The 15,982-nt window shown below is 45.9% G+C and overlaps 1 protein-coding gene across 1 annotated transcript; it reads right to left on the reverse strand.

The window, feature by feature from the left end:
• Positions 1-3,894: 3,894 nt before the first annotated feature.
• NEUROG2 (neurogenin 2) lies at positions 3,895-9,761 on the reverse strand. Its single transcript, XM_054028910.1, has one exon. The coding sequence runs from the start codon at positions 5,623-5,625 to the stop codon at positions 4,894-4,896; it is 732 nt and encodes a 243-aa protein (XP_053884885.1). The 5' UTR covers positions 5,626-9,761; the 3' UTR covers positions 3,895-4,893.
• Between the last annotated feature and the right edge of the window lie 6,221 nt (positions 9,762-15,982).

Raw genomic sequence — 15,982 nt, forward strand, 5'->3', positions numbered from 1 at the left:
AAAGAATAATGAAATGCTAATCACCTAGGCGCGTTGCTCATCACACCTGCGCGGTAGCGACATTCGACGTTCAGGTACAGCCTTTAATGGGGGGGAAACTTCGCCTTTGGGGGGATAGGAACGCACGTGTTACCGAGCCTTTTAAAAGTGCACGCGGGACAATGGAATCGGTGGGGCCTGGCTTGAAAAGAGATAAAAGCACCGTTTCTCCCCCCCCCCTCCTTTTTTTTTTTTTTTTTTTTTTTTTTTTTTTGCATTCCTAGAGTTTGGTTATTAAATGGGCTGGTTAAGAAGAAGAAAGTGAAGCTAGTCTGACGCGCTGCCCCACACGCTCAGTGGCCTGAGAGAGTGGGTCTTGTTTTGTTCCTCCAGGCCAATGACTGATTTGGGGGGACCCAGCCTGAGATTGCTGGCCACATCAAAGCAGTGATTATGCAAATACCCACTTTTTAAAAAAAGAATTATTTATCCCACAATAACCCCCTGCCGGGGTGAGAAACAATAGATCTGGCCAGATAGCTCTTCTAGCCCAAGGCTGCCGGGGAGGGGTGGGGCGAGAGAACCCCGCAAGTTTTATTGGACTAACCTAATTTCACTAATTCTCTTTTCACACGTTTTTCTTTTGGGACTGCGTTTTAAGGGCCGGGTTTCACGCTCCCAGGATCTCGTGGCACCGGGCGAATTCATGGGCTGCGCATTTTATTTAATTAATACATTCATCCGCGCCGGTTCCTTGGTGGGGATTGGCGCCTTTGTAATGAGTTCCAGGTGTTTGTCCCCAGAAGTCACCCAGTGCTCTAGGGTGGATGATGACGATGGGACCGATTGATTTTAATTAGTGACAGTGCTGTAAATCTGGAGGTAACGCCACCGAGGTCAGGGGAGTTAGCAGGCTTTACTGAGTGCGAGCGGATCCCCTCCTGGGACATTTAAAGAGGAGGAGGGCTCTTAGCTGGAAGGAAGTGTGGGTGATTACCCAGCCTGTATCAGATCCCCCCTCTCTCCTGTTAATACACTGCCTGATGAGAGCTGGGCTGCTTAAGTCTGAAGCCCTGCGACTACCTCCGGGGTCTGACCTATTGCCCACCGTGGGCTCCTCCGCCTATCCCAGACGCTAGATGCTGGCTGGCCCTGGCGATCTGGGCTGAGGTCGCTCAGGGTGAATCGTTCTCATACAGCCCGTGTGTAGATCCCGTTCGTGTCTGTTCCGTGGCGGTTCGCCTGCCCGCTCCGCGGCTCTCTGAGCAGACGTTTGACATGCAGGGGTACCCCCGCTCTGCGGGACTCGTGTGCTCCGACAAGGGCTCACGCTGCTGCTCTCCGCCCCCGCCCCCCTTCCAGGGCCGCTCAAAATCGATAAAAGAGGAGCGAGCTCGGGTACCTGCCTCTATCCGCTTCTCCAGCCTTCGCCTCCAGCTTTAGGTGGAGCTCTGGGGATGGATTATTGCCGGTTTCATGGGGCCCCAAGGCTTGTGTATCGTAACCCCTCTTTCTTATAAAAGGGGCCGCGTGATCTGCCCTCTCCACTTTGTTTCCTTTCGCTTCTAGAGAACAATAACGAAGGACCGGAGACAGGCACTACACGGCGGCAGTGAAGGGGGCAGAATCTGGCCCACAGCCTCGCACGTGGTTTAGATACCCCCCCCCCCCGATTTCTGTCAAAGTTAGTTGCTTTCAGAGAAACAGACCCTAACACGGCATTTCTTGGAAAAAAATCCAGTCGACTTTATAGTCCTCTACACACAACCAATTACTTCAAGCGCTCACGAGTGAATAAAAAGCCCTGCAAGGGTGGTGATCAGCCTAAAACTCTGGCTTCATAAACTGATGCCACTGAGGATCTAGACATAGATTCCATCGTTGTTCCGCCACAAAGGAAAACATCAGTGTAACTTCTCCCAAGACTGTACTTTTTTTTTTTTTAAAGCAACTTCAGCAGTGAATAGAAATGAAGTCTATGCCATAATATTTATCACCTAGCTGTATGTTCAAATGCACATCTCTCAGATATACATTCTGGGTACACACACACACACACACACACACACACACACACGTATCTGACTAAGAGTAGCATCGGGTGACAACCTTCAGTCATCTAGCAAGCAAGGAGGTAGTGACGGCCTGCAGCGGACCTACTATTTCACACTATCCCTACGATACTCTCCTGGTGGCTGAAATCCTGCTCAGTAGCACCGAAGACTATCGGTCCGTGTTGGTGTGTGTTTGAATAGTTTATTGTAGTGGGGAGGGAATCATTTAATATTTAACGATTTTAAATGGGTAGTTCCTTGCTAGGCCTTGGTGTGTGCTTGTGTGAATTAAATAAGTGGACGTGATTAAATGGGATAAGTGATTGTCGAGAACATACAGAACGATGGCGTTCTTAGAACAACGCAAGCAGCTGTTACTGTGTCTTGGGTGTTTTTTCTTTGAGGATCATCGATCCGCTAGAAACCTCCACCAGAGCCTTCACAGCTCACTGGATCGATGTTATAAAACTTGGATACAGTACACTGTTTGGGATGAAGAAAATTTCCTATGCGTGGCCAGCAGCAATTTTTAAAAAGCTGGGATCAATTGATTCTTTCCCCCACTTTGTCCTTAAACTAAAATCTATGAAGTGAACAAAAAAGTAGCTAACTTCTATCGATGTTATAGAACTGTCCTGAAGTCATTCGATTATGCACACCTGGTCACTTCAAAAAACAAACCGGATTTTGTTCTAAATTTTCTGTGTTATTTCCTGGGCTGAGATGATGTTGGCCTAGGATGCAGTCCGGAGAGAAGTTTTGTGTGTTGTGAGCGGGTTGCTAGCGCAGATGCTTTGAGTAAATAATAGCTGTGTGTAACGGGATCTATGGCTTCCTGATCATTGCCTGCGAGGCTCCGTTTGGTAAATTCGGTGTCCGTTGGAAACAATAGTGATGGTATAAAATCATAAACCTCTGAGAGGCACAGAGGAAGAATCGACTTCATACGAATATATTTACTTTTATATCCCTTTCCATTTAAACTGAGGGAGTGATCGGATTAAACGGCTATTTCAACCAGTTTATCTCACCGGATTTGTACAGAGGAGAATTTGTCACGTTACTCCCTTCTGTGTCAATCCACACGTAGAAAGACCCTGCAAATAGCAGGGCAAGAATCTTCAGTACACTTTCCCTGAATTTAAATTAACTGCAAGGTTTAGCAAAAGGGCTCTGATCTCGCTTTCCTCAGCGTTGCATCATGAGTGAACTGACCAAGCAGCCCCAACTTCACAACATCTCTGGATTTATACACAGTAAAGGCTAGTGGATTTATTTTTATGACTCAGAGCACAATAAAGCGGTGAAGATTTAACGTTATGGAAGGTAAGGGCACTGTTTCTAGCTGGACCTTTCAAGTTTTCTTCAAGCGTGGGTTAACATTTAATTTTGTAAAATCATATAATTTCGGCTGAAGTCTTAAACCAGTTGAGTTATTTTTAGAGTAAAGCAACTTAATTTCACTTTTTTTTTTATTTCGAAACAACTATTTATGGTCTACTCGTTCACATCTACACCTTGCCCCTCTTTCGAGGGAACTATACACGCTTCTCCTGAGTGTTGTGGTTCAAACACATGACAAAGTGATTGCGGTGCTTAATCTTCATGTAAACACGCAAATATACCTAGTGTTTGTATTAATAACACCTGATCCTATACTACCGACTCTGAGCTCCTTTACTGGATTGGCTTTTGAGGGGTGGGGGTTAAGTCACTTAGCATGTCGTAGAAATGCCCCCTAAACTTTCGTGGTTACAATAAAGGACACTCGCCCCTTTTGCTGCCAGATGATACGTAAACAATCCAATCAGAAACGCTGCACAAAAGTTATGAAAATTATATATTTTATTTATCTTAAGAACACTCCCTTTGCTCTTCAGCTGTAAATACATACTAGAATAAACTCTGTGAAATATACAAAAAATACATATCTTCCATGAAATCTTTCTTTTATAATAAATAGATGTGAACACGTGTGTGGCTGATCGCTGTAATGCTCCGTGTCTGTTTAGGTTTTCAGTTTGTTGATTTATTTTTAATCTCTTGAAAGAATGGGGGAGTGCCTCGTCCCCTAAAGGGTCGAGATAAATAATGCATGAGGTAATCCTCCCTCCTGATTCCCCCCCCCCTTTTCCTCTACATTTTTTTTTCTTTTGATAGAGAGTTCAGCCTAAATTTCCACGCTTGCATTCAATCATTACAAAGCCTACAAATTATACAATGACTTCTAACCTGGGCCTGGAACAAAACAACTTTTTCCCCCTTATAAATCATAAGAGACAGATGGCAAAATAGGGGGAGGGAGCAGGAACGAGAAGGACGGGACAAAAACGCATTGTGACAAAGCTGGGAAACTGAACAAAGTGCACATCAGAGAGGAAAAGTTTGGTTTGACAGGTGAAATTCCCACAGCCTTGAGGCAGCACTGGGAAGAAAGCAGATGCCAGGCATTGCAAATCTGTGGCTAATATTGTTACCGGCCCTATAGTTCAGCTGCGCAAGTACTTTTCCGTCATACATTAACATGTCAGTGAAGAATCAAAGGTGACGAGAGCACATCACGCAGTGTCGCTTCCTTGGCAGATTCACAGGCCCCGCAGTCCCTTAGCGCGTCCGACTTGTTCGTAGCCCTTTCCCTGCGCTCGGCCTCCTCGTGTGTCTCTGCCAGAGGTTCCCCTGCGGGGCGGGGGCTGTTCCTAAGCCCAGCTTGGGTCAGATCCACTGTGACCTTCCCCAATCTCTTGCCTGGGATCTACGCCAGCTCTCCAGCCCCCGCGCGGCTTATTGCACCAGCACTACGCGAGCTGCCACCCCGCCAGCAGGGCCCGGGCTGGCTGCACCGCCGGGGCGAGATGGGCTGTTAGATAAAGTCCCTGGCCAGCGGGCGAGGCGGCGCGTAGCGGTGCTTGTCTGGGTGCCAGTAGTCCATGTCTGAGGCGGAGCTGCCCGGGCTGGCGGGAGATAAAGTGCAGCTGTAGGAGGAGGAGGCGGAGGACAGGGGGCTGTTGGTGCAGCTCCAGGAGGAGGCTGGCGAGGGGCTGCTGTCAGTGCTGGCGGGCGCGCCGCCGGGGCTCAGCAGCACTGCCTCGGGGAAGAGGGCTCCCGGCAGGCCGGCAGCGCCGCAGTGATCGGCCAGGCGCAGGGTCTCGGTCAGCGCCCAGATGTAGTTGTGCGCAAAGCGCAGCGTCTCGATCTTGGTGAGCTTGGCGTCCTCGGGGAAGGTGGGCAGCACCTCGCGCAGCGCGTCCAGCGCCGCGTTCAGGTTGTGCATGCGGTTCCGCTCCCGGTTGTTGGCCTTCAGCCGCCGGCTCTTCTTGATCCTCTGCACCGTTTCGGCTGTCTTGGTCCCCCGGGAGCCGGCCCGGGCCCGGCCGGAGCGCCGCTTGCACTCGTGCCGCCTCAGACTCAGCTGCAGCCGCGCCTGCTGCTCCTCCGCCGGGCGGGCCGGCGAGGGCGCCTGGAGTTCATCGTCCTCCTCTTCCTCCGCGCTGGAGGAGAGCGGGGTGAGCGAGGCGGAGCAGGGCGAGGCCGGGCCCAGCAGCAGCAGCTCTCCCTCCGCCTTCAGCTCCAGGCTCTCCGGCTTCACGAACATCCTGCAACGAGAGCGGGAGAAGCCCCATCATCACGCCATGTCCCCGCATCTCCCCGGCCTCACAGGGCTGCAGCCCGCCCGCCCCAGGACTGGGGCGCCCCCCTGCTCCCTGCCCACCCTTGGCCGTGTAGCTGTCATGCGCCTATTGACACACGCGGCGATCTGCCCCCCGCGCACACGTTGTCCCCGCGGTCTCTACGGCACTTCTCCTCCTCGCCCGCTCTAGCTCTAGCCCGGCAAGTCAACTCCGCGCAGCCAGCGCTGCCATAGGAACGCAGGGATGCATTCCCACCCCCGGCGCTCTCTGCTGAGAACCTGACATCTCTCCCCTTTAAAACAGCTGGAGCGGGGCAGGCCGAACGCAGGGAGAGGGAAGCGGCCGGACTTAGCACAAGATATTTTGCTCTCAGCAACTGAGGGTTTTTTTTGCGCAAAGTTTGAAGTAGAGACTCAGTGACTTACTTGGCTCCCCTTTACAATGTTTTGTCTCTTTGCGGAGTGCTCTCTCCCTGCACTGGCCCTCACCGCAATCTTCAGGGACAGATTTGCGTGTGTCCCCCCCTCCCTTCTCCTGGAGAGGGTCCCACTGTTATAGGGGGTGGGGGTCCAGCTGCCTTTGCCAAAGAGGAGTTGAAGAAGGGCCGGTTGCCTGCTGCCTCTGCCTGTGTTTTGTTGGTGGGGTGTGTGAGAGCGAGTCCTGGTGGGGCCAGCTGCTGGCACGCGCCCCGGCACTCCAGTTAAAGTGAAGCTGCTTGAGGTTCAGTGGCTGTGTGTCTGGCACACGACTCTCCTTAAAACCCCTTATATATCCCCCAGAAAACAATCAAATCTACCCCCGGGGCCCCTTGAGCTTTCCCCTCCCCCTCCCAGGGTTTATTCTTTCTTTTCATTTCATTTATCATCACTCATCTCATTCTTTTTTCTCTCTCTCTTTTAAAGCCCCCTGCACCCCTTGCCTCCCTCCCCTGTCTTTCTTTTATCTGATCCCCATAAAGTGTGTGGTGCAGCCCCGGCTGCTCTGCGGTGTGATTGGTGCCTCGCGCTCGGTTGGAGCGTGCCGCTAATTTATTAATGAATGGGGGTCGCGAGGCGCAGCTGGCCAATCAGGGAGTCCCGCTAGCCACGCGCGCTGGAGCCTGCTCCTTTTCAGCAGCTCATTAGGCTGGAGGGCAGCGAAGGGGAGGGGGACTATAGTATCCAAAACTCAACCCCCCTCCAGTCCCCTCTCCTCGCGGACTCGAATGCACAGAGAGACGGACTTACAGGCCGGGACACACAGACGCACCGATAGAAAAGATGAAGCTTGAGCTGATGTATCAGATTCCACTGAGAACAAGGGCAGCTCAGTGGTTGATACTCAATGAAATTCTGTGCCGCACAGTTTACACCCTACATTGACAACTGAAAGATACAATGATGGGAAGCACGTGTGTCCGTATAGGTCTATCCAAATAATATTGTGGGCGTGGTGTAGTACGATCTTGAGCTGGGGGGGTTGTTCTGGAGGGATGTGGGGGGGGGGAGATGCGGAGTAGAACGACTTCTAGTGTGTGGTACTGGATGGTGGTGTGGAGGAGGAGGTTTTTAGCTGTGCATGGTGGAAGGCATGAAGTAGGGTTATGTGTGAGTGTCTGGGGAGAGACTCCGCGTGCAAAGATGTGAAGAAGGAAGGTGTCTGTATTGCTGTATAGGGGGTTACAAGCCTGGAGCAAGATTATCTACGCCTTTCTGGGGAGGGGCGTGTGTAAGGGTAGCAGGTGTGGAGCAGGGCAATGGCTGTGTCAGAATAGAGGTGTGTGTGTGTGTGTGTGTGTGTGGCGTGGAAGCCCACGTGCTGTTATCTGGTACATGGTGGGGGGGGGAACTCTTGTCTCCAAGGCATAACTACAAGCTCTTCAGTGAATGAGTTGCATTCCCGCTCCTCGTCGTGTGTGCTTGCCCAGTTTAACTTGCTCAGTGTGTTTCGCACGAGGTGTAGACCTGCCCTGAGGAAAGGAGCTGTCCAGAGTCCCCTCAGCTAGCCAGTGCTCCTCGTTTGCCTTCTTCCAATAGTTTCCTTCTGGCTTGCTTTCCTAAACAAATCCCTCCCTTCTGTTTCCCTACGGCTCGGAGGGCATTCGAATCCTGTAGCCAAAAGACACCGGTGAGAGGATGCGCGTGTGGTTGTTGGAAGAGGGAGGATTAAAGAGACTGTGGCTACGGATTCAAGGGGGTTAGGGGTACACTATGGGATCATTAGATAGCGATCCTTCAACAGGAGGACTGGGTGATTTGTAGGGGAGGATTCGCATCTGCAAATGTCCTGAAATGAAATGATTATGACACACCATAGCTCTGACGATAAATAGCATTGCAAGTGAGTTACCCAGGCTAGGATAGGGGGAACTTTGAAAAGAACATAGAAAATCCATTGCCAGAATAGCTACCATTTTAATTTTTTCAGGAAAGGACGTCTAAAGAGTTCTTGCTGTACAAAGGAGGAGAACAGTGCAGCTAATGTGGTCTGTTGAAATCGTTGGAAGGCCCATGTGCGGATAAGATCTGTACCTCCTGTTCTGGAGGGATCTGAGCAAATGAAACCTTTCTTGGCAACTCATGACACATACGGGAAATAATAAAGCCATGACAACAGGCTTGCACGAGATTCGTCTTTTTTTTTTTTTTTTTGCAGCCTTTTTTTTTTTTAATTTCTGTGCTAACGTATTTTCTCTGCTCTGTGTCCATTCGTGAAGTTTAAGGCTCTAAAATACATAATAACAAAAATAAAACAAAAGGCGAGTTATGATTAGTATTGTTTGCGAACTCGGAACAACTTTAGAATGAATATGAAAAAAAGAAAGGAAAGGCTTTTAAATATTGTCTTAAACACACTACACTTAGAAATTAATGCCAGTTTATGACGGGGAAGAGAGAGGACAGATTAAGAAGGAAGCTGCCTCATGTACATTTATGCTGTATTTTGTGTTTGAAGAACCAACCAAGAGAAAAGGGAAAAGCAAGGGGGGAAATTATTTGGGGAACAAAAAGTGCATTGGAGATACATAGTTTTTATTACAACATACTGTAGTAAGATGTTAAAATACATATCTGAAGAAAATCTTAAATCTGCCTTTTTTGCCAGAGTTTCAACATGCTGAAAGAAATAAACGAATAAAGCAATACAACTGATTGAAAACAAGAGGGTTTTCTGCAGCTTTAGAGAGATGTTTCATATACACTCCTCTTCATACCTGACAGATCAGATGATATATCTACTCTTGCCTTGTATTTCCCTCGCCCTTGTAAAAGCAGGGAAATTCAGAGGAATGAACGGAAATGCATTTTTTGGCGATGTGTTTATTTTCTAATTTATAATGTGCCATTCGTTCTATCGAGTCACAGGTTCACCAATTTCAAAACAACAATGTGAAATATAACACACTGACACAATATCCGCTCAAAAGGACTTAAACAAAACAAATCAAGCAAACAAACAAAAAACCCTGGTCAGTCCACGACCAAAACTCAACCCCCACCCTTTCTCCAGACCACCCTCTTAGGCAAAAGTCTTGAGTGAACACATAGGCCTTGCAACATGCCCTGGAGGTCAACAAATTCGGTCTTTGTCGGTCCAACACGGAAAATGAATTTGTGCTAAAGACATATACAATCAAATGAAGCCCACAGCATACTTTAGTGTGCAAAATCAATTTCTATGAATATTGTTGTAAACACGATTATTGCAACTTGGGAGGGAGGAAAACCCCCACATCTAATAATACGCATAGAGAAACCTAAAAACTAGATGTTGATACCATTACACATACCACACACAGAGATACTGTACTTACTTAAATCTCAATGCAGCTCATTTAACTTCATATTCAACAGATATATTTCCAGATTCTACGTGATTTGGTCTTTCATAATGAGTGTGCCCGAATTTCTTTGTGAAAAATACTTTTTATCATTGTTATTTTAGCTTTCATGTTTTAGTGCTGAAACCAAATCTGAGAGTTAATATCACCTTCTAAATGTTTTATATTTAAATTCAATTGAATGTAATACACATACATACAGTTTCAGGTACCGGTGAAAGACTTCCTATACAGTCCTTGTACATGCTCCCTTAAGTTGAGTAAAATATTGACTGGTTTATTGAAAATCAAAAGTGTTACTAAATTTAGTGGACTGAATGGAAAGCGTCTGCGAATCTGGCAAGTGATTTAAATGAATATTTTTAATATTGTTCATCAGAAGTATGGAAAATCTACATGCTTTCTTAACCATATGCAAGAGTAAAACCAAGAGAAACTCCATGCAACAGCCCTTAGTTTCCTCTCTACCTTATGAAAAATCTTCAATGCAGACTAGAGTCACCTACTCTCTGTTGTTCCACATTTCTGGATTCCCTCCCCCCTCCCTATTTACCGAGATTTATTTAAATTTGTCACTGGTGTAAAAAGTGATAGACCGGACATGGACAGTATTGGGGCTTTGTTAGAACAATTACAAATCAAAAGGCCCTTTAAAATGTCCAAACCCAATTTTTCTCCATGGTGTCTAGTTGACAGAAACAAATATTTATGGGAGATGCTACAGGGAAAGAAAAGTTTGGAGGAAAGAAACTTCATAGAAAAACAATTTCAGTTGCGTGATTTAAACATAAAACATTGCAATAAGATACTGGGGACATAAAATGTTGCAATAAGAGTGACTGGAAAGTGCATGACCGTATGTTTTTCAAACTAGTTACTTTTAACCCAGCCTCCTACTTGTTCAGCAACTTAGCCAGGTCGTGATGGCAAAAAGCTATTTCAGTTCGGCCTCGATTTTGAGCCAAACGTGACCAAAGACCAATGTGCTAAGCTAGGCTTTCTAGCACTCTTTTAACGTAGCTAAATTCAAGAGGCACTTGTGTGGTCTAAAAATTGGCCGAATGAAACGAAGCTGAACTGTTATGCAAAGAGCGCTGAATAGCACCAGGGGGGTGGAAAAGAAGTATCGCCTACTGTCCACTGCATGAACTGTCCCCAAAGGGTCAAACTGTTCAGCTTCAGCCCCTTTGCCAGGCTCAAGCCTCCTTTGCAGGAACAAAAGCCCAAAGCAGGCAGTGATCAAGAAACAGGAGCACAATGATTTAAGCTCATCACACAGCCCAGAAATAAAGGGCACTGAGCTGGCGTGTGAGCGAGTGAGAGAGATCTTTAGAAAGGCTTTGTTCCTTATAAGAAGCTTGAACTCTGAGGCGACCCAAAAGTCCTAAAAGTTTAGGGTAGGTGTTGCTGAGGGACCTTTGGCTCCAGCCCATCCACGCTTCGACCTCACAAGTTGCGAGCGAGCATGAACGGCTCGCTGCTGCGCCAGGTGACCGGAGCCCTGAGCTGGGGACAGGGCATGTGTGCTCACGGGAGGGAGAACAAGGGTGTGTTTGGATGTTGCGGTACTGTGGCTAAAACCTAGGGCGTTCTCTGCACGTGCTGCGGCTTGCAGGAAGGGTCTGGCCAGGGTGAGGGGCCGCCAGCCCATGGCACTTAGCTGCGGTTCTCGGCCCCTCTCCTCCTGTGGGGGGTAGTGGTTGGGGGCGAGGGCAGACACTCAGTTCCTGTTGGCATTGCGGGTGTTGAGAGCGTCAGCCCGGGGCACCCCCCACCCTTCAGTGTGTTACAGTGCCCCCCCACCCAATCCCAAAGACTCGCTTTCCTCCTCCTTTCGTGTCTGTGGAAATGAAGCAGCGGGCCAGATTAATGCATTGCTTGGGTTTCACCCTGAGCCCTCCTTGTCCCTGTGGCTTCAAGGCGTCTTTTCCCTCTAGCACAGAGCCCCCCGGTGGGACTGTGCCCCCGTTTTAGGCCGATTGTTCCCTTCCAGATTTGCATGGCAGGTGCAGGCCTGCGGAGTGATTTTTAGCCCCATGCCCCCCCCTCCGTCTCCCCCAAAGGGTGTCTGTGTGCTGTGAAAAAGGCCGCCGGTCCCCTCCTTTCCCATGAAGAAGAGAAGACGCCAGAGCCCGCGTGAACATGCTTCAGTTTTCTTATTATTTTCTATAGATCTGGGCAAAAGAACAGCCGATTGTGTGAAAAACCCGGTGCCTGCAAAAGGGACATTGGCCATCCAGGCGAAGGTGCGAGAGCGAGCGAGCACTAATCGCTGAACCAGGAGACAAATACGATTACCAGCTTCGAGCCTTGAGTCAGAAAGTCTCATAGACTTTAAGATGTTAATCCCCAACATAATCCTTCCTTTGGCGTGTAGGAATAGTGCAGCCACAAGAGTTGTTTTGTTATTTATATTGGCGTTTAATAAAACTCAGCCAGTGGTGAATGGGCTGCCCACTCTCCAATGGTAATTAATTCCCTATTTCAGTGACCCAATTGTGCTGGGATAGAGCAGTGGGACAGTCCCACTGCCCCAGCCCGCCTTTGTGCAGCTACACAGCTCTCGTGCTTCAACAGCTATGGAAACTCATTCTTTTGATGTCATTCAAGGAGTTTTCCTTGGGCATCTTCTAAACTTCAAGGACCCTTTTCTTTCTCAAACGCATGAAAAGCAGGGCTAGCTTGACCACCTCTGTAGAATGTAATGATTTGGTGAAAGGGCCTTTTGGGGGTTTGTGTAAGGAGAGAGAGAAAGAAAATTTGGCAGGGGGCTATCCAAACGTGAGCGCACCAACCTCATTCAGCTCCTAATATATACAGATCTTAAAAGCCATCCTTCCTTATTACACATACTTCTGGGCGTCTCTTGCCCAAGCCATTTTTTTCAAAAAGGATCTGCTGAGAAACGTGTATTATTTTACACTCTTGCCACACATTCAAATAGGAGCATGTTGGCATTGTGCACTCGCAGCCCTGAAAAAAAAAATCTAAGACGGTATTTTCCGCCATTAAAAGGGAAAGCTAAACTGGGTGGAATCGGTTCGGTTAGTGTTCTAGCCAAGGATGCGCTATTTGCTGTTATATGTTGGGCCCTGGGAGAGTCGAGGAGAAAGTAATAGCAATTAGGTGGCTGGAGAAGGAAGGTGTGAAATAAACACGTGAAGAACATGCAGTGGCGCTGCAAAGCAGTCCCAGCGCAAGCAGCTCCTTCTATGTCTTTATACACACTTAAAAAAACACCCACCTTCGCAAGTCACAGAAACAATTCTGAATTCAACTAAGAAAATACAGAGTGAACCATATGGCCAGGGTGGCTCGAGTTGGCTGCATTTTCCCCCAGACAAAGAAGGGATTGAGAGTTGAAGGAAAGGAGAAAAAAACCAACTTTCCGGCTGATGAAGCTGTTGTCTGGAGGCAATGATCCCAAATCTCAAGGCTTTATTCCAGGCTCCGACTGAGACGTGATATGTCATATGATTAGCATCTTTCATATTTACAAGAGTAGTATAGGCTGCCAGTCTTTAGAGAAAGGCGAGAGAAAGAAGGGGCATATGCTGAAATGGATTTAGCATTTGAAAGAGTGAAAAGAGATCGGATAAATACACTTAAACGAGGATTTAGTTTTACTCCTGGTGAGTTCTAATGGATTGTTGATTGAGATTTTAGGGAGCTGTAACAGAGGTGTCAGCAGTAATTTAAAGGAGCTATTCAGTCATCTACTGTTTCTTCTTCTTCCACACTTCACTTATTAATGTCTTCAGTCACTACTTGGGCTACAAACACGTATCAAATATGATAGCGAGAAGTGCTCGCTCTCTCTAAAATTTAAGAAAATGGATAGCTGCAAAGTTTAGGCTGTGTAATGCAGTTCTGTTTCTTCACACACAAAGAACAGCACTTCAGCTTCTGCTGGCAGCAGACTTGCATCAGATTTAAGTCATTATCTGTACTGATGTCGTGTGATTATTCAAATGTTCTTTCTTCACTACCTTTCTTTATTAAACCTTTGATAGTTCAAAAGGATAGTTATCCAGATTGGTCTAGCGGAAAGAAAGAGTGCACTGGCACCACCTCGTGGACAATCTTTATTTTATCACAAGATCATTTTTAGGCTCTGGAAGAACTTACAAGTACAATGAACAACACATGCGTATTATATAAAATCACATTGCAAAACCAAGCTTTCTACATGATATACAAGAAATACTGGTTACTGGTTTCAAGTTGTTTCAGAAACTAGGATGAATGGCTTGAATATCTTAACTAAGCAAAATTTCCAAACAACTAACACTTTCAATACAAAACATTCTTAGACCTGGGGCCTAGACATATTCTCTGATAAAATATATTTTCAATAAGCTACAAGAGGCTTCTCTGGTTGTTTTTTGGTCATTTTATAAGGGCTGTTCTGGTTAGTTTCCAGACTTCTTGTCTCATGTACAGGTTTCCTGTTTTACATTCAGCTCTGTCATGGAATAGCATGCTATGAAGTTGTATTCATATCATTCAGGTGGACAGCAGCCCTGAAAAGAAAGAATAAGTATTTGTGGGTGGCTAAAGACACATTCTTCTTTTTAAATTCTCAAAGATTTTATTTTTAAGGGGAGTCACGGAGTGTTTCATTTACTCATGAAGGAAAAAAATAAAAAAAAGCTTCAGTGTCTTATATCAATGGATTTGCAAGTAAGCCAAGTAAGAATTCTTCTAAGACAGGCCATGCTAAACGATGATGTAATTCTAAAGATCAATTAAATACTTTTCAAAGGTTATGTTTAATAAGTAAAGGGGAAAAAAGCATTTTTCTTTTTATAAAAACTTAGCCAAAATGTAGGATTGGCTGAAAGAACCCATATTCTCAGAGAGTGAAAACACTTTCGTTTTTATTATTGTGTAAAATGTTTATCCACACACCAAAACCACATTAAGTTACATTCTTGTATCCTCAGTCACAATGATTAACACTTCACTCCACAAGTGGTCCCACTGGAAACAAAGGTGCAATTTAATGTGAGTAAGGATATCATAATCTGGCCCATAAAGAAGTTGAGATAATCAGATTGTGAAACAACCACTTATTAAATCATAGCAAAAATCCCTTTGAAGTCACTGGAAGCAAGAGTTGGCCCAAAGTAAAGAAGCACTCCATCCTATGTTATTATTCATGATGGGCTGCCAGCACATGTAATAGATTCAGGTGGTGGCTATGGTTTGTTCCCTGGTATTTAGAGCCTGGAATGATGGCAGTAATATCTTAAATTTTCCAGCATGGCTACAGGAAAAATGCTTTTATCACACCAACTCCTGATAGTCAAGGACACATATGGATGCACATAACTATAGGTAATTAAAATAAGGGCAATAGGAGAGGAGAAGACACTGCATTAATGTATGGTCTGCGAATATACCATCTTAACTTTTAACTTAAAAGATTCTGTTTTCAGTAAGTATTTAACATCTCAACTACAGAATCGGGTAAGGCTGGAAAGGACTTCTTGGATCTATAGAACCTATTTTGTACTATACCCATAACTATGTTGTTTGAGCACCCAGTCCAACCTCTGTGTGTGGCAAGTAGCATAAAACACATCATGTGTGAGAGAGATGGATGTTTTCTTTTTCTCCATTAACTATATAGCCATGAGATATTGCTGGAGATATTGGGGCACAGCATATTTTCTCTCCATTAGGTACATTTCCCCCTCAGTTAGTCCTAAACAATGGCTCAGGTCACCAATAACTTGAGTCCTATTTTCAGTGTGTATTTCATTTTGCCCTCTTACTCTTACCACTGTGATTACTTTTAGTGCTAGATTAAATTACCGGGAATGTATTTAAAACTAGGAAAACATACTTTAAAACTGCTATTAATTGCTATGACCACTATAAGAGTATATACAAAATTTGACATAATTTGAATTGCTGCTTCACACTAAAAATCCTGTGTGTTGCCAAACCAGCCGGAGATTTTTCAGGGTGCATGGCTTCATTCCTAGATACAAGTGGCAATAATTAAGCCTGGAGGTCACACATACACAGATAACCAAAGTTAGATCTGTGTTGGATAGGATAGGGTATAATCTTGTGACCATTTGTAAATGGGAATGGCTGTAGTTTGCTGACATGGCTATTTGAGCATCCCACAACAATAACTGGTTCCCCATGTAGGTAGTTATAGGCTGTAATCAAGTCACCCCCTTACTCTTCTCTTTGATAAGCTAAATATATGTCAGTATTACAATTTGTTTGAAAACACGAGTCCTTTTTCACCCTCCAATCCCTATACAAATTGTCTGATTTAGGGTAAAATTATTTCTTATTTTCAGGTTTTTAAAAAGGCTGAAATTGATCAGGAGTATCAACAATACATGGGGCAAAGTGTACCCATCATTAGACAGATTCCAGAAAATCCAAAACTTGATATCTATATTAGTAAGGAACACAAGACCATTCATAACTCAGTGCCCCCAGCTACTGGGCCTTCTGGTTTTGTGTATAAGAAT

This window comes from Malaclemys terrapin, chromosome 5, assembly GCF_027887155.1.
Source record: "Malaclemys terrapin pileata isolate rMalTer1 chromosome 5, rMalTer1.hap1, whole genome shotgun sequence".
In the NCBI taxonomy this organism is placed as follows: domain Eukaryota; kingdom Metazoa; phylum Chordata; order Testudines; family Emydidae; genus Malaclemys; species Malaclemys terrapin.